The sequence below is a fragment of the Lagenorhynchus albirostris genome, chromosome 20 (genome assembly GCF_949774975.1).
Source record: "Lagenorhynchus albirostris chromosome 20, mLagAlb1.1, whole genome shotgun sequence".
NCBI lineage: Eukaryota > Metazoa > Chordata > Mammalia > Artiodactyla > Delphinidae > Lagenorhynchus > Lagenorhynchus albirostris.
This window is the reverse complement of record NC_083114.1, coordinates 53,845,577-53,871,014: the sequence shown is the minus strand read 5'-3', so window position 1 is coordinate 53,871,014 and position 25,438 is coordinate 53,845,577. Positions and strand designations below refer to the sequence as shown.

General features: G+C 60.3%; 1 protein-coding gene across 7 annotated transcripts; it reads left to right on the top strand.

Annotated features, from left to right (window-relative positions):
* The first annotated feature begins 89 nt into the window (after positions 1-89).
* KIF19 (kinesin family member 19) lies at positions 90-25,384 on the top strand. Of its 7 annotated transcripts, none has more exons than XM_060135146.1 (20): positions 90-223; positions 1,974-2,054; positions 12,353-12,463; positions 13,096-13,183; positions 13,484-13,620; positions 14,661-14,786; positions 15,111-15,305; positions 16,709-16,855; positions 18,187-18,309; positions 19,542-19,707; positions 20,367-20,541; positions 20,647-20,845; positions 21,418-21,688; positions 21,786-21,907; positions 22,379-22,512; positions 22,768-22,873; positions 23,038-23,134; positions 23,778-24,175; positions 24,387-24,546; positions 24,779-25,384. In XM_060135146.1, exons 1-20 carry the CDS (start codon positions 185-187, stop codon positions 24,907-24,909), a joined length of 3,006 nt encoding a protein of 1,001 aa, XP_059991129.1. In that variant the 5' UTR covers positions 90-184; the 3' UTR covers positions 24,910-25,384. The 7 variants fall into 7 exon arrangements, with proteins under 7 accessions (XP_059991129.1, XP_059991127.1, XP_059991128.1 ...); XM_060135144.1 differs by having other exon boundaries at positions 22,690-22,873; XM_060135145.1 differs by having other exon boundaries at positions 24,387-25,384.
* Positions 25,385-25,438: the final 54 nt, after the last annotated feature.

The following is a 25,438-nucleotide window of genomic DNA, read 5'->3' as shown; positions in this document are numbered from 1 at the left end:
GGCGCCGTCGGGGCCCTCCCCCGGCCCCGCCTCCCTGTCGGCGGCCTCGGCCGCGGGCGCGTCGTTGGTTTCGGGTTGTCAGGCAGCAGCAGCGCAGGCGAGGCTGCGAGGGAGCCGGCGGCGGTGGGGCTGCGGCTCGGCCACGACCGCTGTCGCGGCCTGAGCCCTTCCACCCGCCGCCAGCATGAAGGACAGCGGGGACTCCAAGGACCAGCAACTCATGGTGAGAACCCGTCAACCTCCCCCTCCTCGACCCCATCCCTGGTCCCCCGAACCCACACCCTCGGGCGGCCTCCGGACCGTACTGGGTGCCCCCGCTAAGTAGACACTCAGGGTCAGGGGCTGGGAGCGTCCCGAGCAACTTGCCCCGAGTGGTGCATGTCAGGAAGGAGGGCATCATGGCCACCCTGCTAAGGCCTGGAAAGTTAGTCTGGCTTCAGTCCCACTCGCCCTTTACACCTTCCTAGCAGGGCGCCCCCCCCCCCCCACCGCCACCTGTGCACATGGGGCTCTGGAACAACACTGCTGTCTGATCCAGAAAAGCCAGGGGCAGGGAGGGCTTGACCTACCTGCCCGGGGAAGGAAGGTGGGAGTTTCCTGGTGAACCAGGGCATGCCAGCCCGGTGGCATCAGGAGTTTAAAGGGTTTGAGGATCACAGGTAGGTAAACAAGAGCCCCCAGGTACCAGAGGAGCTGGTACAGGGTTGAAGGTAGCTGGTTATTGGGTTGCAACACAGATGCCGCCCAAGTAAGGACTCAACACTTCCGAGAAGTGCCGGAGGCAACCAAGATGGCCCCTCATAGCCCCGGGGACTGGGGCAGAGGAAGAGGTGTGAGTGGGGGGCACGGGAGACAGGTGGAGACAAAGACAGGTTTCTGATTATCAGTGGGGCCAGACTGAGTGATGGGGGGAAGACTCAGTGACCCCAAGGCCACTGCTTTCTCCCAGCCCCCTCCCCACCCCCTAACTTCTGAGATCCGGGAAAGGGCCGCCATCGCCAGCAGGTGGGTGGTAACGTAACTGGAGGAAAATGAAGCCCCCAGAGACCCCCGCCTCTGTGGGGTGAGCTCGCGGCTCCAAAGACGAACCTCAGGCCCAGGCCCCCAGGCAAGCCCGGGGGGGCTCTGGAACATCCTCTCTGGCAGTTTAGAATTGTCTCTTGGGAAATGGCTTGCCTTGGCCTGTGTGGTGCGCGATGTGCGCGCCCCTGGGGCAGGGGTGGAGGGGCCTTCCCTGCCGCCCGTGGAGTTTGGCCGAGGAGGCCGGTGTGGGCGGCCTGACAGGCAGTGAAGTGCGTCTGAGAGTGAAGGGTTCTTACTTGGCACGAGGGCCCGTTAGTTATACCCACACACCCCCCTTGGTGCCCCACAAGGACAGCGATTTCCCCTTGATCAGTAGAAGCAGCAGCGCCCCGTCTGGGGGGAGACCCAGGCCCAGGATGAAGACCCACCATCTCTCTCTGGCGGGAGGATAGAGGGAGGTGGGAGCCTCCGATGGCACTGTCCTCGGGTGGGAATGCAGTCACTGGTTGTCAGCACGAGGAGGGGATGTCCCCTGGGCCCCCGTCCCACCTCCCGCCCACGTCATCCACAGACGCACAGACAGGCCGCTCCGCTGCCAGGGGCTCCAAGTTCAAAGCCCAGGGGAGATGCAGGTGCTTAGTTTGGGGCGTGACTGATGCAGCCTGGCGGAGCAGACAGCTCTCTCCGCTGGGGCTCTCCCTGGGGCACAGGCTCCTGGGAAGTTCGTAGACTCAGACAGAGCCCACAGTCTGTGGACCTGGTACCCTCGACCTAGAGGGTAGCCTTGAACCACTGAGTTTTCCTTAAGATGAACCAGGCTCGGATGGCTGAACAGAGAGGAACCCATGGGGCTGGTCCAGGGGAGGATTCCTGGGGTCCTCTCATCCTTCTCTCTGCGGCCCGGCACAACCCTCTGCATCTAATCCCAGGGGTCTGGCCTTCCCTCCCAGGTGGCGCTCCGGGTCCGGCCCATCAGCGTGGCGGAGCTGGAAGAAGGAGCCACTCTCATCGCCCATAAAGTAGACGAGCAGGTACATGGGGCTGTGTGGCTGGGAGCTGTAGGGCAGGGCAGAGGTCTGCTCACACCTGGTAGGGGCAGGAAGGGCCCTTCCTCTACCCTCTGAACTCTTGGCTGTACTATTGACTACATCATCAAGGAAACCATAGTCCTTCTTCTAGGAAGCCTCCCTAGATTGATCCAAGGAGAGCTAAAAGCTTCCCTGGTCTGAGGGGGAGGGGGAGCTTGAGCCCCTCCCTCCAGCCCTGAAAAAATTCACACACCTTCCGTGTACCCATGACTTGACTTCCCCACCTTAGTGGGTCTGCTACCCGTAGAGCACGTGTTCATAGGGTCTAGAGCTAATGCTCACCTCCAGACTGTTCATGTTTTGCAAAGTCTTTGGATGTCTGTTTGCTCTCTTGGTTCTCCTGTCAACATGATTAGGTGGGCAGGGCAAGCCCCACCTCCGTCTACACAGGGGACAAGAAATATTTATCAAGTGCCCACAGCACACGCTGGGGACAGTGCTAGGAGCCGGGAAACCACGGTGAACAGAAGAGACCCTGTCCTCCCTCCGTTGCCAGTGCAGGGAGATGAGACTTAAATGAAAGAACTGAATCATGAACGTATGAGTTTGTAGCCAACAAGGGCTGCAAAGAAATGTGCGGAGATATGAGAATAGGAGGGAACTTGACCTAGACCCAGAGGTCAGGGAGGGCTTCCTTGAGAAAGGGTGCTTGAGCTGAAACAGGAGGGATGAAGAAGAGGTCATTAGGAGTGTGCTGAAGGGAGACATTTCAACCAGAGGGACTTGCATGTGCAAAGGCCCTGTGGTGAGAGGGATTGTGATACACTTGGGTAACGGAGAAAAGGCAGTGTGGTTCAAGCCAGAGAGAGAAGGGGCACACTCTGTAGACCACGGCCAGAATGGTTTTTGGGGTAGGCAGTTGACTCAGGTTTGGGGTGGGGATGGGCACAGTGGTGGGGGCAGGCTTGCTCCCTGGGTAGAAGCATCATGGTGATATGGCCTCTGGGGACCCCGAGAGCAACCCCTTGCCTCTGCTCTGTGGCCGTTGCTAGCTTCTCCGGAGTGCCCAGGCTCATCCAGGTGGCTGGATGTGCTAGGAGGTCAGAGGAGTCAGGGCGGCGCAGTGCATTGCAGAGAGAGGCGTAAAGTGGGCACCTGCTGGCCTTGAGCCTGGCGGGCTGGACTCAGGAAGCCCAAGGGCCATGGTCAGAAGACCGTAGGTAGACGAAGCCTGCGATGCCTGCCTGCCTCGGGGTCCCTGGGGGCCAGTGCTCACCCCACCCAGCCTCTTCCTTCAGCCCCAGTAAGCTGTGGCCACAACAGAGCTGGGTAGCACCAGCCTCCTGACTTCTCTTCCTCCGCGCCCTGTTGGAAAAGGGTAGCCTTCCTCAAAGGCCTGAAGGAAGGCAGCGGGGGGCTGGGAAGAACCCATCTAGAGGAAGAACCCAGCGTGGATGCCCACAACAGCCGTGGAGTGTAGGTTCCATCATTTACCGGCTGTGTGGCCTGGGCCAGGTTGCTTCCAGAAGCCTCAGCTGCCTCCTCTGTAAGTGGCGACGGTCACCGTAATGCCTCCTCTGGAGGGTCCTCAGCCGCAAATACATGCACGGTGCTTCCCCAGGGCGTGGTACCCAGTAGGCATTTAATAGCTGTGAGTTACCATCTATAAGTGACTGAGAGTGCCCAGGGCTGCTGGATTGGCTGATGAGAGGGGCCAGCCATGAACGGCCAGAGAACTCGAGAGGAGAAACCTCCTTCCAGGCAAGGCCACTCCCTGTTTGTCCAACTTGTCCCCAAGGATATCAGGTCCTCAGAGGTGGAACAATGATGCCCTCTCTCTGGGCCGCTCCTGGCTCCCAGCCGGCGTGGGGGCTGACAGATATTAACTGATGCTGAGAGAAATGCTCTGGTCCCGGGCACAGCCCATTGTGTGCCCACGCACAGCAAACACTGGCTCCTTTCTGTCCCTGCCAGTGGAGAGGGAGGCCGAGCTGCGCCTCCGAGAGGGTCCCAAGGGCTGGGCAGTCCCAACGGAGCTGCTCCTTTGTCAGCTTAGACATGGAAAGAGTGGTCTGAGCAGTGTGGGCTCCAGGCCCTGCAGGGAGAATGCTAAGCTTCTGGCCCCCAGCATCTTCTCTCCCTGCTGGATTCAAAGATGCACTTGCCTGGGACTTCCTTGGTCCAGTGGTTAAGACTCTGCACTTCCACGGCAGGGGGCCCAGGTTCGATCCCTGGTCGTGGAACTAAGATCCCGCGTGGGATTCTGCATGGTGGGGCCAAAGAAAGCAAACAAACAAAAACCCCAAAGATACATTTGCCTGGGCTGCAGTTTGGGAGAAGCCACAGCAAATGGCAGGCTGGGAACCTCCGAAAAACCAGCCGCCGCTCAGGTGCTCCGTCCCTCTGACCAGTAAGGTGATGTCCACAGAGTAAAATGGATAGCCTCGCCCTCTGGCTAGGCCCTGCCCCTGCCCTCCATCCTTCTCCGGTGACCCCATGGCTTCTCTAGGCCCAGGCCATCCAGGCTTGCGTAGCTGGCCCTGAGGGAGGCTGGGGGCTGCAGGCTTGGCCAGCCTCACTGATGGGCCAGCTACTCTGGTCCTTCTCCCTGAGGTCTGGAGCCCGGTGGGCTGGCAGGGTGAGTTTGGGAGCATCCCCAGGACAGCAGGGCCTTTGAGTCTTTTCCCAGCAAAGGTGCAGCTGGGCCCAAGCATCCAACACAGCACCCGGCCCCCGCTAAAGAGCCGTGTGCTTGGGAGGCGGATCTGCCTGTGACCCGCTGCTTCCCCTGCTCCCTTGGCTGTGGCCCTCCGTCACGGCCCAGCCCCGCAGAAGGGCTCCCCAACCCCGCCTCTGCTAGCCTGGGGTTCTGGGCTCTGCCTCCTCTGTGATGCAGGGCTTACTTCACCCCTGCTCCTGCTGTCCCGGGCTAGCGGGTCGGGAGCCGCCAAGCACAGCAGCCCCGAGGTCACTACTGAAGCCCGGCCCCTGGTGGTCAGCAGGGAGGCGATGCTCCCAAAGCCCACCAGTCGGTGGGTTCTGAGTGGGCAGAGGTGGACCGAGGCCTCAGCCAGCCACTGGCTTGGGCCACCGTGCGGGGTCCTAGGACTGCCTTGCCTAGAGCTAGGCGTCATCCTCCTGCAGGTGAGGGAGACACTGTTCCCCTAGCTTTGCAGAGGTACGCTCATGTGGCAGTGTCCTCTGGGGACAAGAGGCCGGCGTGCCCGGATTCTGGGGAAGCCGGAGTTAGGGTTTGGATTTGTCACGAGGTGGCCCGGGTGCCTGTGGTCTTTCCCACCCCCATCGCCCCATCTGATTCGGGATCATTGGCACAGCGCTGTCTTAGAAGTCTTCACGGGCTAACGCATGCCCAGTGCTTACCCAGCAGCTGGTGCACAGTCAGCGTTTAATAGAGGTTAGTTTATCTCCAGGGCTGACACACGGGATGGTTTCAGGCCCCAGAGGAAGGTGAAACCCTGGTCCACCTCCTGCCTGCCCCCTTCTGGCTTCAGGGCTCCCTGTCTGGTTGTCCCCGATCTGTCACGGCCACACCTTTGTGTTCACGGAAGGGTCAGGTAGGAGCTTGGTCTCCTAGCATCTGGGCCGGGAATAGACCCTGACGCCAGACCCCTCAGGGATGCCACTGATGGCCGCAAGGTGTAGGGACAGCCTGAGAGGTCGCTGGGGCCCAGAAGTTCCGGAACAGACGGCTCCCTTCCCTCCCCCCCACAGAGCCCGCAGCCTGCGGATCCTCCCCCCAGCCCTCCAGACCATGCTTGTCGACAGGATTTAAGTCACCTGACCATATGCATAATCCCACAATTAGCCTTTATCTGTTCAAAGCCCAACTGTCACCCCCGCCCCGTGCCCCTGGGGTCCTATCGGAGGAGCCACCAAGGGGCTTCCGGATCCTGGTCTCCGTTTCCCCATCAGAAGACAGTATGTTAAGAACCTGCTCTGCTGTTGGACCCCCCTGGTGACACAGTGGTTAAGAATCCGCCTGCCAATGCAGGGGACACGGGTTCGAGCTCTGGTCCGGGAAGATCCCACATGCTGCGGAGCAACTAAGCCTGTGAGCCACAACTACTGAGCCCGCGAGCCACAACTACTGAGCCTGCGAGCCACAACTGCTGAAGCCCGTGCGCCTAGAGCCTGTGCTCCGCAACAAGAGAAGCCACCGCAATAAGAAGCCCGCGCACTGCAACAAAGAGTAGCCCCCGCTCACCGCAACTAGAGAAAGCCTGCACGCAGCAACGAAGACCCAACGCAGCCAAAAATAATTAATTAATTAATTAAAAAAGAAAGAAAGAACTTGCTCGGCCCAGCCCAAGAGCTGTCGAGAGAGGATTAGAGGCAATCCTGTAAGGGAGAGCTGTGCCACGCAAGTGCAGGCTGTTGTGAAAGGTGAATGAAGTATAAGGTGACAGGTGCCGAGAGTCAGAGACTGTGAGTGTTGTGGGAGCAGCCCGGCCGCTTTCAGCCCCACTCACCTGCCCGGGGGCGGAGCCCCCCGTGCACACCCACCATCTGGATGCTTCTTGGTTCTGCAGCCCCAAAGGAGGGTGACTGGGAGAGGATTCAAGAAGTCTTTCCCTCCACCCTCAGCCACCACCCCGCCCATCTCCCCAGCCCCCTCCCGGCCCCAGGAAACCACTTTCCGTCTCTCTAGATTCACCCGTTCTGGACAGTTTGTAGAAATGGAATCATACACTACGTGGTCCTTCATGTCTGGCTTGTGTCACTGAGCATAACGCTTTCGAGGTTCAACCACGTTGTAAGACCTTCCCTGGCGGTCCAGTGGGTAGGACTCCACGCTTCCAGTGCAGGGGGCGGGGCTTTGATCCCTGCTTGGGGCACTGAGATCCCCCAAGCCACGCGGTGTAGCCAAAAAGTAAAAAAAAAAAAAAGGCTGCATCCGCCTTGTAGCCTGGGTTCGAACTTTATTCCTTTCTGTGGCTGGATACTATCCCAGGCTATGGTCACTCTGCATTTAGGTGACCCATGCATCAGTTGATGGGCATTTGGGTTGCTTCCTACCTCTTGGCTATTATGAATAATGCTGCCAGGATGCAAGGATTCTTCTACTGAGTGCCTGAATGGGTACAAGGCAAGAGGGCAGGTTAAAAAGGCAGATCTGTGGGCCCAGTTCTGCAGAGATTTTCATTCAGTGAATCTGGGTAGTGCCTGGGAATCTGTAGTTTACAGGCTCCCAGGGCGACACTGTAGGCCCATGAGAGATGCAGCCCTAGACGATCTTGGTCACACGTCCTCTCACCCGAGGCCTCAGGGTCCTCAGAGTCCTGTAGGCAGGTGGGGACCTGGCCAGGGCATCAGCCAGGTGTGGCTCTGTCCTGAGCAGCCAGCTGGGCCTTGGTGGCTTTATGAGCTCAGCATTCGGGTCTTTTCCATCTAGCCTGAAGGCTGCCAGGGCCCAGGGACACCCTTCCTGAGATCAAAATCTCCTTTCTTAGTACCCACAAGGTGGTACTTATACAACTAGAACTATGACCAGCCATGAATTTTCCTTCTTAAAGAAAAAACAAACAGCCTAGAAACAGCCTTACAGGGCTGATAGCCACCTAGAATCAGGCTTTTGTTTCGCTGTGTCCTGTTTACACCCTGAGAATACAGGAGCTATGGGTTCAGCTCCCGGGACTGGAAATGATGTCTCCTAGGCTGGGGCCTCCCCAGATGCCCGTTCTCTGCTGGGGCTTCCTGAGTAGGCGAGGAGTGCTGGCATGATTTCTTCTCTCAAGGCTACGGCCTTGTTGGTCCTCCCAGACTTCCAACTGGGAAGCACTTGAGGCCCAGAGAGGTGGTGCAGTTTTCCCGAGGTCACACAGCAGTATGGAACCTGAACCCAACTTGCACATCCCCTTCCCCAGAGATCTTCGCTGCCAGTTTGGAGGCTTGAGGAGGAATAGTCTAGGTCAGAGGTTTTCAGCTGGGGGCGATTTTGCTCCCCAGGGGACATTCGGGAGGAGGCTGCGCCCTGGCCTCTGGTGGGTAGAGGCCAGGGCTGCTGCTAAACATCCTACAACACACCGGACAAGTCCTGATAACAACGATCCAGCCCAAAGTGTCAATAGTGCCGAGACTGTGAAACCCTGGTCTCAGTTTAGCCGTTTGGAGGCCAGAAAGAAGCGGTTAAAACTGCAAAGCCGGTCAAAGCCCAGCAGCTAGCGGTGTGCAGCGGAAGAACTCCCGACACGCTTTGTTCACGGTATTTCTCACCTAGGAGACGCGGGCGAGGAGCCTGGTCCCTCATGGGGACACAGGCTATGGATGACACCCTCCCCCGAGCCTGAGGCCCCCTACTTCCCTTGCGGGTCTTGGGTTTCCAGGCCCAAAGCTAGAACCGTGGAAAGGTCACAGTCGGCATTGAATGAAAAACACGTCTGGAGGTGGAGGCAGTGGGGGCAGGGAGAGGTCAAGCCCAGGGGCCTCTGCTGAGCTAGCAGGCCTGGACCAGTGGGGACAGAGCCCTGCCGTGTGCCACCCACCTTCCCCACTCCCGGCCCTGCCTTCCACCATCCCACCAGCATCGGGAGGGCCCTGTGCATCCTGTGTGGTCAGCGTGGCCCTTGAAACCTCCCAGAGTCAGGTGCCCAGCATGCCACAGGCATGAACATTTAAGATGCAGAGGGGCTTCCCTGGTGGCACAGTGGTTAGGAATCTGCCTGCCAAGGCAGGGGACACGGCTTTGAGCCCTGGTCCGGGAAGATCCCACATGCCACGGAGCAACTAAGCCTGCGCGCCACAACTACTGAGCCCGCGAGCCACAACTGCTGAAGCCCGTGCGCCTAGAGCCCGTGCTCCGCAACAAGAGAAGCCACCGCAACGAGAGTAGCCCCCGCTCGCCGCAACTAGAGAAAGCCCGCGCGCAGCAACAAAGACCCAACGCAGCCAAAAAAAAATAAAATTAATTAATTTTAAAAAATATAAGATGCAGGGAATTGTGAAAGAGCGCTCCCAGACTAGCCCACCCCCTCAGAGCTGAGGCAGGAGCCTGCCTCCAGTAGTGAATCATTTTGTAAGGCTGCTGGAACCAAGTACCACACGTTGGGCGGCTTAAACAACAGAAATATGTTCATTCGCAGTTCTGTGGCCAGGAGTCTGAAGGGCTGGCTCCTTCTGAGGCTGCAACGGAGAATTTGTTCCAGGCCTCTGTCCTCGGCGTGCAGATGGCCATCTTCTCCCTGTGTCTCTTCCCGTCATCTTCCCGCCACGCGTGTCTGTGTCCAAATTTCCCTTTTATAAGGACACCACCAGTCCTTATAAAGGGACCGCACCCTAACTTAACCGATTATAGCTACAACAACCCTCTTTTTAAATAAGGTCCCATTCTGAGGGACTGCGGGATTGGACTTTAATATTTGAATTTGGGGAGGACACAGTTCAACCAGGACAGGCCCCAGGAAGGCAGCTGTTGGTCCAGAGGCAGGGGCGGGAGGTCTGGTGGTTAGGGGCCTGGGTTCTGGAACCCAACAGCTCTGAATCCAACCAGCTCTGTACCTGGCAGTGCAGCTTCTGAGTACCAGTCTGATTCCTTATGATAATGCTGAGATGATACGAGTGCCTCTAAGCTGTGGGGGAAAATGAGAAAGTGTGTGCAAAGCACGCAGCACTGCATGTGGTACATTCAGAGCTCCCTCCGTGCAGCCTTATTGAGGAAACGTTCCTCGGGCACATGCTGGCTGCCAGCCTGGGTGACATTTAGGACGGACAGGAGCCTCCCAGAGCGGGGGCAGCATGTGCTCACAGAGGGGCCCCAGCGTCTCCTTCTGTGGCCATCTTGGGTCTGTGCTGTCGAGATTCCTGGCAGACGGGACGGGAGGAAAAATCCCTGCCTTTCTCATAAGAATCGCCAGTGACTCGGAGCTGAGGCCGTCTGCCCACAGCCTGCCTCTCACCTCGTGGCCTTGCTAATGCTTTTCCCTCGTCTGCTTTCCTCACCTCACATTCCTCAGCCAACTCTTACTCATCCTTTAAGACTCAGTGCTGGGGACTTCCCTGGTGGCGCAGTGGTTAAGAATCCGCCTGCCAGTGCGGGGGATACGGGTTCGAGCCCTGGTCCTGGAAGATCCCACATGCCGCGGAGCAACTAAGCCTGTGCGCCACAACTACTGAGCCTGTGCTGTGGAGCCCGCGAGCCACAACTACTGAAGCCTGTGTGCCGCAGCTACTGAAGCCCGCGCACCTAGAGCCCATGCTCTGCAACAGGAGAAGCCACAGCAATGAGAAGCCCACGCACCACAACGAAGAGTAGCCCCCGATCTCCACAAATAGAGAAAGCCCGCGTGCAGCAACGAAGACCCAACGCGGCCAAAAATAAAATAAGTAAATAAACTTTAAAAAAAAAAAGACGACTCAGTGCTGGTGCTACCTCTTCCAGCAAGCCCTCCTGCAGGGGAAAACCTGCATCACGGATCACGTGCCCCTCCTCTGTGCTCTGATTGCCTCCTGGAGCCCGGCGCTTGTTATTACAATGATCTGTTCCCCACTCCACTGTGATGTCAGAGGCAGGAAACCACATTTCATTTTCTTTCTCTCCTCGGGGCCCCGCTTAATGCCTGGTCCATAGAAGGTGCCCAGCAGTCGTGGTCACCCGGCCTGAACTCCCTGTGCAGCCCACAGCGCCCCACCCCACCCCAGCCCTCCGCGGCTCAGCTCCAATTCACCTGGCTGAGGGGCACAAGGGCTCCATTGTATGCCAGAGTGGACCAGGATGGGGGTGATGCTCTGAAGGGTGGGGCGTAGGCTGGGGCCCAGACAGATGGAGACCCAGACAAAGCCCTCTTTTTTTTTTTTTTTTTTTTTTGCGTGGGCCTGTCACTGCTGTGGCCTCTCCCGTTGCAGAGCACAGGCTCCGGACGCGCAGGCTCAGTGGCCATGGCTCACGGGCCCAGCTGCTCCGCGGCATGTGGGACCCTCCCGGACCGGGGCACGAACCCGCGTCCCCCGCATCGGCAGGCGGACTCTCAACCACTTCGCCACCAGGGAAGCCCTAACGCCCTCTTTAAGAGGGGATCATAGCAGCTGTGCTGACAATGTCCTGATTCAGGAGCCTGGATGTCAAAAGAACCAAATGCCGACGGTGCCATGAACTTGGCAGTGCCCAGAGGTCACTTGAAGGTGATCAGTGGGTGACAGGCATCAGTGCACACAGCTCACCCACTCCTGCATCAAAGGTCCCTAGAGGGTGGCCCTCAGGCCGCTGGCGCTGCCGGTATGCACAGGAGTTCTGGCAGCAGGGGTGAGAGCTGTACATCTGGTCAAGTTCCATTGCGTTCCACTGGGACCCACACCTGGGGACTTGTGGGCGGGTGTATCTTCATTTGGGTCTGAAACTTGATCAGGGCTCCTGCTGCTGGCGTTAGGGCCTGAGCCTGGAACTGGATCCTGGGACAAGCTTACAGGGCACTGGGGCTGAAGCCCTGAGGTGGTGGCTGGGGACAGGTGGGCACCGCAGGTACAGCCGCAGGCCCCGACACCCTGCACTCAGCTCACCATGGCCACCCAGCCTCTGGCAGGCTGTGAGGGGGCCTCAGTCAGTGGCCTCATTCTTTCCCTGCACAAAGCCCCAGCCCAGCCTGTCTGGAGCATCCCCTCTAACTGGCTTACCTGGAATCCCATCTGATTGGATAAGACCTCTGGGTGAGGGTCCTGGGTCGGGCCTCCTAGGGAGCTGTCTTACCTCTTCCTTCTTCCCTCCTCCATTGAGAATCCCAGAAGGGGGCCCTGCTGGGACCCCAGGGGTCTTAGGCCAGTTTAGACGCAGTGAGCACAGCTGTGTACCTATTGGGAGGAGTCTGGTGGGAGTTCCAAGGCTGTGGTCCTCCCGGCACTGGGCCTCCTGAATCCTGGTGCTGGACGGGGGTGCACCGACAGGGACCCATGTGGATCTCCCAGGTCCATGGAGCCGGGCCGGGCTCCCAAGTCAGCCTCCTCTGTCAGTCAGCTCCCTCTGCCCCTCCAAGGGGCTGCCCCTCATGCCTTGTCTGCTCTCAAGTCCTCTTCGGGCTGTCACTGGCCCTGGCCCCCCTGCCGACCCAGGAAAGGGGCTGCATCACTGTCTCTGCGACCTCGGGTGGCTCTAGGACAGCCCGTCCCCCTCAGTGCCTTGTCCTTTGTCAGGACTCAGTTTACCTCTTGGCCCCGGCGTTCCCGGACACAGAGCATCGTCCCCACTCCTTCCCATGTCTTGAGTGAGGAGAGGTGAGGTCAGTGGTCAGTGTTGACATTGGTATGGGCCTGGGGCTCCCGGGTGACCACCAGCCTCCCCTCGGGTACCTTTGCAGATGGTGGTTCTTATGGACCCAATGGAAGACCCCGACGACATCCTGCGGGCGCATCGCTCCCGGGAGAAGTCCTACCTATTCGACGTGGCCTTTGACTTCACTGCCACCCAGGTGAGGGGGGCCTGGGCCCAGGGACACACAAGATCCTCTCTCTGCCCTTTGACCCCCTCAGGAGGGAGTCCTTGGGGGACCCTGCCACCGACCTTCAGCCTTCCTTCCATCACTTGCTGTCTCCCCACACGTGCAAGTGTGCGTGTGCCTGCGTGTGGCATTCAGGTCCTCCTGCGTGGACACGCCCCGGTCAGCACGCAGAGGCCGCCCTACACGGGGACCCACACAGCACACCCCACAGGTGGCCCCTATGGGAGCTGGAGGAGAGTGCTTGAAGCCCATCTGGTGCTGGGAGGGGAGCTACGGGAAGCTGACACCCTCCCAGGGACCCCCGTCTTGCCCATCTGCGGGATGCTCCCAGCGGCAGATGTAATGCGTGCGTCCTCGGGGCTGGGGGCTGGGAGCCGGCTGTGGGGGGAGGCGTCTCAGGTGTCCTGAGCTCTCTTTCAGGTTGGCATCCCCCCATGGGGTGAAAGCAGAGACATCCATTCCCCACTTCCCACCCCACTTCTCTGGGGCCGAGGGCTCCAGGGACAGAAGCTGCTTCTGTTGGGAGCCAGGATGTGCCCATGGGCCTGTGTGCTCTGCCCTGCCTGTGCCCAGGCCCCTGACGGGTCTCCTCTTTCCTGCAGGAGATGGTGTATCAGGCCACCACCAAGAGCCTCATTGAAGGCGTCATCTCAGGCTACAATGCCACTGTCTTTGCCTATGGTCCCACAGGTGAGGGGGAGCCCAGCCCACAGAGAGGACTGTGTGCCCTGGTTGTCCCCTCTGAGAATCAAGCCCCCTTGCCCTCCACCACCGAGCTAGTCTGGCCCCAACCGGAGCAGGGTCCGAGGACGTGGCTGATTAAAACCACCCTCCCCCAGGGCGCTTTGGACCCAGAGCCCCATCGCCAGCCAGGGATGCCATCTTCTCCCCTTCCCCCCACCTCCCTGGCCATCTGGGAGGGTCCCGCCTTGAGGACAGACCCAGGTTTTCCAGGAGCCCCTGCTCACCCACCGCCCTGCTCTGCCCCAGGCTGCGGGAAAACCTACACCATGCTGGGCACAGACCACGAACCCGGCATCTACGTTCGGACCCTCAATGACCTCTTCTGTGCCATTGAGGAGACCAGCAACGACATGGAATATGAGGTGTCCATGTCCTACCTGGAGGTGGGTCCTCCCTCCACCCCGTCCCGTGGGCTTGGACAAGAGGCCCATAGGACCGGACTGGCTCACCTCCCTGTCACGGGGCAGTTTCCTGGGGTGCTCATCGCTGCTGCTCTCCCATGTGCACATGGTTGGCCTCACTTTATAAAAACTGAGGCTCAGAGAGGTTAGGCAACTAGATCGAGGTCACACAGTAAGTGAGGGAGCAGGGATTCAAACTCAGGACCCCAGGGCTTCAAAGCCGAGCCGTGCCCGTTGTGCCATACCCCAAAGTAGCCTTGTCGCGGAGCACAGACCTCAGCCGTCCTCCCAGACGCCATCCTCCTGGGCACACTCCTGGAAGGCAAGCCTGTCTGCCCTGCCGGGCTACGTGCAGGCACTCAGTGTCTATAGGTACAGGTGGGACCTGCCAGCCTTTGCTCTCTTGCCACAGCCTCTGATGCCCACCTGTATGAGGGCTACCGCCAGGCAATGAGGGGTCAGCGGGGGTGGCCAGGCGGTGGGGGGGGGGCACACAGAGGCCAGAAGAGGCAGGAGAGCCAGCAGGCTAGACGCCATCTGGCTCCTGGCCTCTCCGGCTCCCTCCGGGAGCTGATAATCTCCCGGGTGACAGCTCAGGAAGGGCAGCGAGACAGTGCTGCCAGCAGCTGCTCCAGCCAGCGTGGCGTTGACTCAGCCAGCAAGATGCACTCTGGGGGCCTGCGAGGTGGGAGCAGGTGAAGGTCGAGTATGGGTTGCCTAGCAACAAACAGGGCTCGGCCGTGGGTCAGGCCCCATCCCCCGTCCCGGGCCTGGCCAGCCTGTTCCGTGTGGTTCTGATGCCTCTGCACCCTTGCCTCTGGCAGCCCCATGTTTCCCTCCGGGTGCTGAAGCCCCCTACGCCCACCCCATAGGAAGGAAGGGGTCTTCCTCCTTAACCAGGGTTTCCCTGAGAGGAGCCTGGAGCTCTCGGGAGGGACAGAGAACCTGGTCATTGCCTGAACCTCCTGCCCTTGGTCTCCCGTTAACATCTGTCCCCTGCCCCTCCCAACCTGGCCCATCAGATCTACAATGAGATGATCCGGGACCTGCTGAACCCTGCCCTGGGGTACCTGGAGCTGAGGGAGGACTCCAAAGGGGTGATCCAGGTGGCCGGGATCACCGAGGTCTCCACCGTCAATGCCAAAGAGGCGAGTCGCAGTAGGGAGGGACACTAACCTCCCGGGGAGGGTGGGGATGGGTGGGAGGGAGCAGCTGCCCGGCACAGCTGGGCTGGGGCTGGGGCAGACACAGAGAATCCTGGATGACACGACCCCAGCCACGCAGACCCTGGGGGCTGACCAGGCAACCAGCCTCCCAGTTTACAGACAGACCCTGACCTCCCAGGCCCCGCAGCACCCGGGGGGCCGACCCACCCCTGCCTGGGCCCCTTCCCAACCTCTCAGCTGCAGGACGTGGGAGCATCCTCACGGGTCCCCAGGAGTGGCCTCCCTCCCCCGTCCCCACCCACCCAGATCATGCAGCTGCTGTTGAAGGGGAACCGGCAGAGGACCCAGGAGCCCACGGCCGCCAACCAGACGTCCTCCCGCTCCCACGCCGTGCTCCAGGTGGCCGTGCGTCAGCGCAGCCGGGTCAAGAACGTCCTGCAGGAGGTGCGGCAGGGCCGCCTGTTCATGATCGACCTGGCTGGCTCGGAGCGGGCCTCCCAGGTGAGGCTAGCTCCCCGTGGGGCTGGGGAGAAAGCCCGGGGGGCAGGGCAGGGATGCTGGCCGCCCAGCTCCCCAAGGGGTGAGGGTGGGGACTGTCCCAGGGAGGGCGGGGATGAGGGGGGCCCCGAGGGGAAGGGACTGAGGAATGTCTCCGATGAGCAAGAAGGATGGGGGGGACCCTGGGGAAGCACACAAGGGCTGTTTGTGGGAAGGGGCCTGGGAGCGTGGGGATTTCTCCAGGGAAGGAGACAGTGGCTGCCCCGGAGGAGCGGGGAACAGGCAAGAGAATGAATGGGCCCAATGAGGAGCTGGGGCAGGGGGGAAACAACGTCCCCCGACTGGGGCCACCCTGGGCAGAGCCCGGGAGGGGGCCCTTGCCAACCACATCAGGGAGAGGAAAAGGTCCATCACCCATTTCTCAGCATTTGTCCCCCATCACTAAGCCCTGTCCGCCTGGCCCTGCGCCTGGGCCCAGGCCCGGGCCCCCTCCTGCGGGCAAACTTGGAGGTTTCAGGGTCACGTGAGTGCTGGGGCTGCGTGATGTCACTGTTAGCACTGAAGCAAATGCAAGGGACAGGACAGCGCCAGGGAGATGTAACAGGGCTTGTGTTTGAACGTGTGGGGTTGGTTTGAACGTGTGGGGTTGGTTTAAACAGGGTGGGGTTGGAGAAACACACCCCTCTCTTCCAGTAACGGCCTGAGGGCTTCCTGGAGGAGGAGTACAGGGGAGCAGCCAGCTCCCCGCGGGGGGAGAGGGTGTGCCCCGCGGCCACTGGAGTGAGTGGGTCCCAGCTTCACCAGGCTGGGCAAAGACGTCTCCCGAGGGCGGCTGTAGGCAGAGCCTCCTGGGACTTGACACTGTCCTGCTCTCACACCCACTTACATACACCTCAACCCATTTCCTCACTCACAGACTTTCTTATACACACATACATGCTGTCACATATACACATGCAATTCACACACACTCACTCCCCCCCTCCACACACACACACAAACTTCCCTCTTCCCTCCCTGAAGCCTGGCGCACCCTCTAGAGCCGTGTGCCCATGGCCACGCCTGCTGCCATGCCCGTGGCCGGGCCGGCTCTCAGCTGAGCTGCCTGGGAAGCCACGACCCACCTCCATCGCATTCTCGGCGCTGCCTTAGCTGTGCCGCAGGGCAGACGACGTGCCAGGGTCTCAGCCCTCAGAAGCCTCTTGTCCCCCCTCTTGTTCAGAGGCCTTCCGGTTCTCTGACCTTCTCGAAAGCCCTCCGTGACCGCGCCCCCCCACCCCCCGACAGAGGGCGGGACCAGGCCCTCAGCATCTCTCCCTTGCAGGGCCCCGGGGGAGAGGGAGGGGTTTACAACTCAGGATGGCCCGGGGCAGGGAGTCACACCCACTGCTCGCCCCCCCCCCCAGACACAGAACCGTGGGCAGCGCATGAAAGAGGGGGCCCACATCAATCGCTCGCTGCTGGCCCTGGGCAACTGCATCAACGCGCTGAGTGACAAGAGCAGCAACAAGTACATCAACTATCGTGACAGCAAGCTCACCCGGCTCCTGAAGGTACGACCACTGGGCCCAGCGCCTGGGCACCCAGGGTGGGGCCGCCAGCGTCACAAGGAAAGATGCAGGACGCCCGGCTGCATGTGAATTTCAAATAAACAAAAGCTGTTTGGGTATAAGTATGTCCCATGCCATCTTTGGGACATACTTATACTAAAAAACAAAAAACAAAAACCCACTTGTTATTTATCCAAAATTCAGATTTCACTGGGTGTCTTGTATGTTATCTGGTGACTCTCACCAAAGACTGGGCAGCAGGGAGGGAAAAGGGCTGCACCTGACCCCCCACCCCAGGGCTGTGGGTCTAGGGGAACTGGGAGTCGTCTGGATTTGGGGGTTCAGGTGGTCAGTCAGCATCAGGGCTCCCAGAGGCTGCTGTCGGGGAGGCCCCGCTCCTGGCTGGGCTCTGTGTTCGTTGTCTCAGCACCCCCTTCTCGGTCCCTTTCATCTTGTCAGCGAGTCTGAGTTAGGGGATGACTATTTCCATTTGCAGATGAGGAAACCGAGGCACTGGGAGGCTAAGTAACCTTCCCAAGGCCTCACACTAGTAAGTGCTGGACGTAGGGTCCCAGCAGAGGTCTGTCTGGGCCGATAGCAGAGCTGCAGGTGACTTAATCGGCCTGCCAGCATCACTGCACTTACAGTTAATTCCTGCCACCCTCGAAACCCAAGGAAGCTGAGGATTCGGGAGGTGACGGAGCTTGCAGAGTCGCCCAGCTGGTAACTGCTGCGGCCAAGGGCTTTGTCTCCCCCCAAGCCCGCAGCCCCGCTGTGCACTCTCTGTCTGTCCAGGAGGGCACGGCAAGCCCAGGGCAAGGGAGGCGGTGGCCACAGGCCAAATTCAACCTTCATACAGAGGTCCCCATCACCCCCCTCACTCCAGCCAAGACAACAGCGCCACCAGCAGTCGGATAAAGGGGGACCTGGGAAGCCAGAAGGGATGGGGGAGGGGCCCAGGGCCCCACGGGGCTCTTCCCCCTCTGGTTCCCAGCCAATCAGGGCCGCTGCCTTTCCTCGTTCTCACGTATGAGGGGAGGAGAAGGGAAGCCGGGAGACCCTGACCTGGATACGAACTTTGGCGAAGAAGCTGGAAGAGGGAAGAAGGGGGGACAGCAGAGGAGGAGGGGAGAGTCCTGTGATGCTTGGCACCAGCGGCTGTGAGAGTGTGCGCGTGTGTGTGTGTGAGTGTGAGATAGAGGGACACACACACACACACACACACACACACACACACACACACACCCCACAAGGGCATCGCGAGCAGCCTGGCAGGAGCAGCGTGCAGGAAGGCAGGGTCCTGCTGACCACAGCCCGCCCTCGGCCCCATCCAGGATTCCCTGGGGGGAAACAGCCGCACAGTGATGATCGCCCACATCAGCCCAGCGAGCAGTGCCTTTGAGGAATCCCGGAACACCCTGACCTACGCTGGCCGGGCCAAGAACATCAAGACCAGGGTGAGGGACCCCTGGTCTGTCCCTCAGGGCCCGCCTTCCTGGGCCAAGATTCGAGCCCCTGGACTGATTCCAGGCCCTGCCACCGCACCGCACATTCTCTGGAACCAGCCACCATTGCACTGGCCCCACTCCCCAGTCCAGTGTCACCCCTGTGCCCTTCCCTGTTGCCTGCCGAGAAGCCCACAGCCCTTGAGAGTCCCCTTCTTCTCATGCAAGGTCTGTGAGCCCTGAGCCCCATCATCCCCTTCCATCTTTCCCTTTTCATCTTCAGATACTCAGTCAGATGTTTACCTTTCCAAAGCCCCTAATCCTAACAGACAGAGGTGGCCGTTACTACGCACTTATGCCTTTATCAAATCATCTCATCTGATCCTCAAACGAGGCAGGCGTTATTTCTGTCCCCGTTTCACAGCTGAGGAAAATGAGGCTGAAGGGAGTTAGGTGACCTCCCAGTCCCAGGGCAGTGATGACGCTGAGACTAGGGCTGTGTCTGCCTGGTTCCCAAGCCCACGTTCTCACCCTCGCCGGTGAACGCGTTAGAATCCCCACTATCTGTTAGGACGTTTGTTTCCACCGTGTGGGTAGAGGGGTGGGAATTCTAAGACAGAATTTCGTGAACACTCTCCCGACACTACGATTCGCCAGCCATTGTTCCAGGCACTTTATGCTTTATCCCAGCCCTCAAGGAACTGAATGATGGGAGGAGACAGGTAATAATAATACTCTGAATTGATAGTTCAGAATATTAACAGCAGGAAATGATGCCAACGATCGGGGATGGGAGTGCTGGTGGGATCCCCTGTAGCTCTTTGGAGACTGTGAGAGGGAAACAGGATGGGGAGGAAATTTAGGAAGAGAGGCAGCAGTAAGGGTAGAGGTTCCAGAGGCAGGAAGGAGATGGTGTCGGTGGTGGGAGTGGGGCAAGTGGGATGGTTCCTCGGCTGGAGCAGAATGTTCCTGATGGAGCAGTGAGTCAAAAGAAAATCTAGAGAGAGTGGTGGGGGAATTAGGGCATTCCCCCAAGCAGTAGGGAGCCACTGAAGGTTGACCAGGGGAGGCAGCATTTTAGGAGTATGCCTCCGGCGGAGGCACGCAGTGTTGAGAGGTTGTAGGGTCAGAGGCAAGGAGGCCATTACTGTCAGAAAGATTAGGGGTAAGAAAGAGAAAAGAGGAACCCGCAGGCAGGCCCCGGCGTCCAGGTGACCGAACCTGCTCCCCTCCCATCCCCACAGGTGAAGCAGAACCTGCTCAACGTCTCCTACCACATCGCGCAATACACCAGCATCATCGCCGACCTGCGGGGCGAGATCGAAAGGCTCAAGTGCAAGATGGACAAGCAGGGTGGGCGGGGCCAGGCCCATGGCCGGCTGGAGCGGGGCGACATCTGTCACATCCAAGGTATGCGTGTGGGTCTGTGTTAGTGGGAGCCCGTCTCCCGAAGCCCGTCCAGGCCGTCTCAAATTGCTCAGGGGTCAGGCAGGGCCGGGTTCAAAGCTAGACGCAGATTCTTTCTGGCTGGGTAGCCTTGGGCTAGTCATCAACCACTCTGGGCCTTCTGTCCTTCAATTGTCAAATGGAATCACGATCTCTGCTTCAGAGACTCGACCTGAGGGTTAGGTGGTATCACACGAGTGAGTGGCACGTGGGCATTTAGCTGTGTGGGGCGTCACTCTCGGGGCTGCAGTGCGGGGCTCCGAGACTGTGCCTGGCATCACCAGAAGGGATACAGAGCTCATACGCTTTCTGTATTTGCTATGATGATTTTCCAAAGTGTCTAAAGGGCACCTTTTATTAGTTGACAGAAAGGTGCTCTAAAGGCTGGCAGAAGCCCAGTTCATACAGAGAAGCTGGGAATCCCCTTTGGGTCACAGCCTGAAGACGCAATGCGGAAGTGGGATGTGGGAGGGCTGTGGTAATCTAGGAGGTCTTTCTGGGGAGGTGCTTGCACAGGAAGTCTTTTGGGAAGAAAGAGAGGGGAGGGCCCCAGGTAGTCCAGACGTTCCTGGCCTGACCCTTCCTCCTCCACTGACCTCCCCCACCTGCCGTTCAATGGCCAGCCAAGGTCCAGCTGCACAGCGAGAAGGGTGAGCAGGCTGAGATGGGACAGCTGCGGGAGCAGCTCCTCAGCGCCTTCCAGGAGCAGATGGACGTGCGGAGACACCTGCTGGAGCTGGAGAACCACGCCATGGAGGTGCAGATCGACACCTCCCGCCACCTGCTCACCATTGCAGGGTGAGCACCCCCGGCCTGGGGCAGGGGCTGGGAGCAGGAGGTGCATACCGTGCCTCCCACCGTGGCCTGAATCCCGGGTCTCCCTCGGGGGTGGGGCTGCGGCAGCTGGGAGCACGAGAAGTCACGCAGGGCACTCAAGTGGAGGGAGGAGCAACGCAAGGAGTCCTACACCAAGGACGACAGTGAGAAGGACTCGGACACAGGCGATGACCAGCCAGACATCCTGGAGCCCCCTGAGGTGGCCTGCGCCCGGGAGAGCATCGCTGCCCTGACGGGGGAGCAGAAGAAGCTGCGAAAGCAGAAGGTGCCTGGGGTTTGGGAGAGTGGGTTTGAGAGGCCCCAGCAGGAAGGGGCTGGGGGAGGCCTGGGAGCTGGGAGCTCAGGCCACAAATCCCCTGTGACCTCACTGAACTCCTTCACCTCCTTGTGCCTCTCTTACTCATCTGTAAGATGGGAGTAGTCAGCCCTAGTAGGGTTGTTGGGAAGATTAAACAAATGCCTTTCACATACCAAGGACTCAAAAAATGGTAGCCAATATCATAATTAGGATTTTCCAGATCTCTGCCCTCTGTTCTGGAGCATATCCTGGCCAGGGGGTTTCAGGGCACCGTGAGCCGTGAGGGCATCAGCTGGGCTGGGGCTCAGCAGATCCACGGAGCTGGTTCCAGGGATGGGTTGTGGTCAGGACGGCAAGAAGGTAGGCAGAGACGGGCCCCTCAGGGGCAGCCCCTGGTTGCAAGGCCCGAGAGGCAGCTTCGAGGGTGGGCCTCGGAACGGGGCTTCAGCCGGGAGCCCAGAGTCCGGGGACTGGAGGCGCGGGGACAGGCTCAGCGGTGAGCGAGAGCCCGCCTGGCGCTCACCCTGCTTGGTCCCCAGCTGACGCTGGAGCAGCGCTGCCGAGAGCTGCGCGCGCGCGGCCGGCGCCTAGAGGAGACGCTGCCGCGGCGCATCGGCTCCGAGGAGCAGCGCGAGGTGCTCAGCCTGCTGTGCCGCGTGCACGAGCTCGAGGTGGAGAACACGGAGATGCAGTCGCACGCGCTGCTCCGCGACGGCGCGCTCCGCCACCGCCGCGAGGCCCTGCGCCGCCTGGAGCAGCACCGCAGCCTCTGCGACGAGATCATCCAGGGCCAGCGGCAGATCATCGACGGTAGGGCCCGCGCCCCGCGCGTCCGAGCCGCCCACGGGCCCCATCGACCCGCGGAGGGCCCGAGGGCACGCGCTGAGCCCTGCCCCTCCCCTGGCAGACTACAGCTTGGCCGTCCCGCAGCGCCTGCAGGAGCTGTACGACGTGTACGTGCGAGCGCAGGACGAGGGCAGCCTGGAGCGGGCCGCCATCATGGACCGCGTGGCCTCTGGGGCCCTGCAGGTGGGCGCCTCGGGCCTGAGCACGCGCACACGCGCTAAGGGAGGGGCTGATGGCCAGGGCAGTGCGTGCAGGTCGTTGGCATATGGCGGTGGGACCAGGCTGGCTGGTCTCCAGGGAGCTGACTCCTTTCTTCTTATCCCACCCAAAGGCTTGCCAAGCCTGAGTAAGCTTCCTTTCTCGGCGTATTCTTCTCTGGCACTTGTCCCCACCCAGGGTCTGAAGGTCAGGTTTGGCTATCTGAGATATGACAAATGGCCCCAGATGCCCTCCCAGGAGACCAGGCCACCAGGCAGTGCCACGGGGGATGCCTAGCCTACCACAGCTTGTCCCTGGGGACCGAGAACAAGCCCACTGCCCTCTGGGGCTCCCAGCCCCTAGTACAGCCCCAGACACCCTGTGTGCCTTTGTCACCCTGTGCTGTTACCCGGCCCAGGACCAAGTCTTCTGACTGCCCCTTCCCCACCTCCCCAGGACAGCTCCATGCCCAAAATTAGCAGAGCAGGAACCTTGCCGACCCCAGAGTCTGACCCAGAGAGCGTGAAGACGCTGAGCTCCGAAACCCAGCTCCTGCAGGGCAGCTTCCTGCCTCCGATCAGCACAGAGAGGTGAGGCCAGGGGCCACTTTCTGCCAGTCCTTCCTGCCTGAGCCACCACGGGCTGTGTCCCAGAGATGCCAGCCCAGATTAGGGCTTACTGGGGGGGGATGGAGCAGGAACGAAAGGGGGAAGGTGGCACAGGTCTGGAGCCAGGACTTTTGGGTCCTCTCTCCCTTTACACAACAGCTCCCTCCTAGGGTGGGGGTGGGACTGCAGTGGGACCAGCCTGGTCAACAGATGCCCATCCTCCTCTGCCAACCTCAGTGAAGCCAACCACGTGTCCAAGGCCAGTTCCGGGGCCTGGCAGGTGAAGAGCTCCTCTGTGCCCACCCCACCCCCCATCCAGATTGGCAGCCTGGTGACGCAGGAGGTGAGCACTGAGCGCCGCTGGCCCGATGGGCTCCTCTGCTGCAGGTGGGAGCACCAGGGTGGACACCCAGTGGTTGGGATGGAGCCTTTCCAAAACAGCTCCCTGGGGACATAGGGTCCCTGCTGTGTCCAGTGGCTTCTCTTCCCAACCAATTCGTCTCACAGGCCCCCACTCAGGACAGCCTGGGCAGCCTGAGCGGCCGGATCAACTCCTCCCCTGACAGCAGTGAGAACCTGTCAGAGATCCCTTTGTCCTGCAAAGGTGTGCCCCCTGCCCACCCTGTCAGCCTGAGCCTGGCATCGTCCAAACTGCTCAGATCACCCAGCCCAGAGCCCCTTCCTTCCCTCTGCACTGCTAAGTACACCCATGCGTCGGGTGCTGACCGTTCTAGAAAGAGAGGCACCAGTGCCCAGAGAGGATTAACGACCTGCTCTGTCCTCACAAAGCTGGGGGCACAATCAGAAACCGGAATGGGGAACACATGGCGCTTAGGATCACGCCCCACCTTCCCACTCAGAAATAATTGTAAGAGCAAATATAGACCGAACCCCTACGCCCTGGCCATAGGCTATGCCCGTTATCTCAGTTACTCCTCATAACCTGGGACTTCCCTGGCGGTCTAGTGGTTAAGACTCTGCGCTTCCACTGCAGGGGGCATGGGTTCGATCCCTGGTCGGGGAACTAAGGCTCGGCCAAAAAAAAAAAAAAAAATCCTCACAAGCCAGTGGGGTTAGTTTACAGATCCCCAGTTTACAGATGAAAGTAAGGCTCAGAAACTTGCCCAAAGTTTCTTAAACAGCAAGCAAGGGGGGATGCTTTGGCAGAGAAGGGGTGTTGGAGGTGCAGGAGGGGGAGGAATATGTGGCCTTCATCCCCGGTTGGGTGCTCCTTTGTCCCGCCGCAGAGAGGAAGGAGATCCTGACGGACACCAAGTGCATCTCGGTGAAGGCTGCCCGGCGACGCTCTCGGGCCCTGGGCGCCGAGGGGCGCCACCTGCTGGCACCCAGCATGGAGCGCAGCAGCCTGTCCCTGCACTCGCTGAGCGAGGCTGACGATGCGCGGCCCCCCGGTCTGCTGGCCTGCAAGCGGCCACCCAGCCCCATGCTGCAGCACGCTGCCAGTGAGGACAACCTGTCCAGCAGCACGGGTGAGGCCCCATCCCGGGCCGTCGAGCATCGTGGCGATGGCCCCGGGCCCTGGCTGCGTGGCCAGAAGAAAAGCCTGGGCAAGAAACGGGAGGAGTTGCTGGAGGCAAAGAGGAGGAAGCGGAGGTCACAGTCCTTTGAGGTCACAGGGCAAGGGGTGAGTCCAGGGACAAGGATTGGGGGGTCTGGGCCCCTGCCTTGCTGGTGGGGCTCTGAGGGCTGGATTGTCCAGCGGCCCCAGGGTACCCCTAGCTGTGCACCACCCTCCATGCCGTATCCCCCCAAGCTGGCATAGCTGCCGGGGCAGACCCCTGCATCAGATCCGCATGCGGCTCCCACCTCACGTCACTGCTCTTCAACCAACACAGCTCTCCCGCCCCAAGACACACCTCCTGGGGCCCCATCCCGCGCAGAGCATCTCGGACCACAGGGTGCAAGTGTGCGGCCACCCAGCCTCTGGTACCCGGCATCTGGGAAAGGTCTCCCTGCCTATGGCCAAGGTCAAACTCCCTCCAAGCCAGAACACAGGTCAGTACCAGCAAAGGAGGGAATGGGAGGGGAGCGCTTGGTCAGCCCAGGGAGGAAGCATGTGGAGCTCCCTGCCCTATGGCTGCCCCTTGCTGGAAACAAGGTTCTTGAAGAATATTTGTGGGGCTGGCACCTTGGGGTTGTGCCCCTAGGGAGTTCAAAGCCACTGGGTGATCAGAGGGGACGGAGGGGCATTCCTAAAGCACTGCTCGTGGCCCTTCCCCTGTTGCAGGCCCTGGGGACTCCTCACCCCTTGCTGTCCCCTCCAACCCAGCTGGTGTTTCCCAACGGGCTACCCGGGGGCCCCGCCTGCCCCATGGCACAAGCACCCATGGCAAAGATGGACGCTTCCAACATAACTGAGGGGCCCTGCCTGGAACCGGCCCTCCTGCCCCCAAGACTGCATGGGGTGTAGCAGGAAATGGGAGATGGAGGCTGGGCAGACGGGGGTGCCCTGCGAGCAGGAGCTCAGGATCTCAGAAGGCGGGGGCTCCTGAGACCCGGGAACGGTGAGGGTGCCTGCCCAGCACTTCCGTGCTTGCGGTGCCACTGGGAAAGGGAGGTGAGCCCAGGCGGCACGGCCGGGATGGCAGGGCTCCCTGGCCTCCCAGCCCTGGACAGAAAACCCTGCTGCCAAAACCCCGTTCTGAGACCTGTGGCCCGACTTGGCCTCAGAAATGGGGGGGAGGGAACTGTTAATGGGGCAGGGCTCCTGGGCCCACATCTGGGGCAGGAACATTCCCATGCTGTGCTTGGGGTCGGGGAGGGAATCTGGTTTTGTTACTTAGCAGTGGCTTCCACCCCCACCAAGCCCCCTTTTTAACAATAAAATCCCGTTTGAGTCTTGATGGTTGTGTTGGAAACTAGACCTTGTCTGAAATGTGGGGTGGCC

Coding starts and splice junctions, on each gene's coding strand:
- KIF19 (XM_060135143.1), top strand. CDS start 185: ATGAAGGACAGCGGGGACTCCAAGGACCAGCAACTCATG. Junction 16,856..18,186: donor AGCTCACCCGGCTCCTGAAG/GTACGACCACTG, acceptor GGCCCCATCCAG/GATTCCCTGGGGGGAAACAG. Junction 24,176..24,386: donor TTGAGGTCACAGGGCAAGGG/GTGAGTCCAGGG, acceptor CAACCAACACAG/CTCTCCCGCCCCAAGACACA.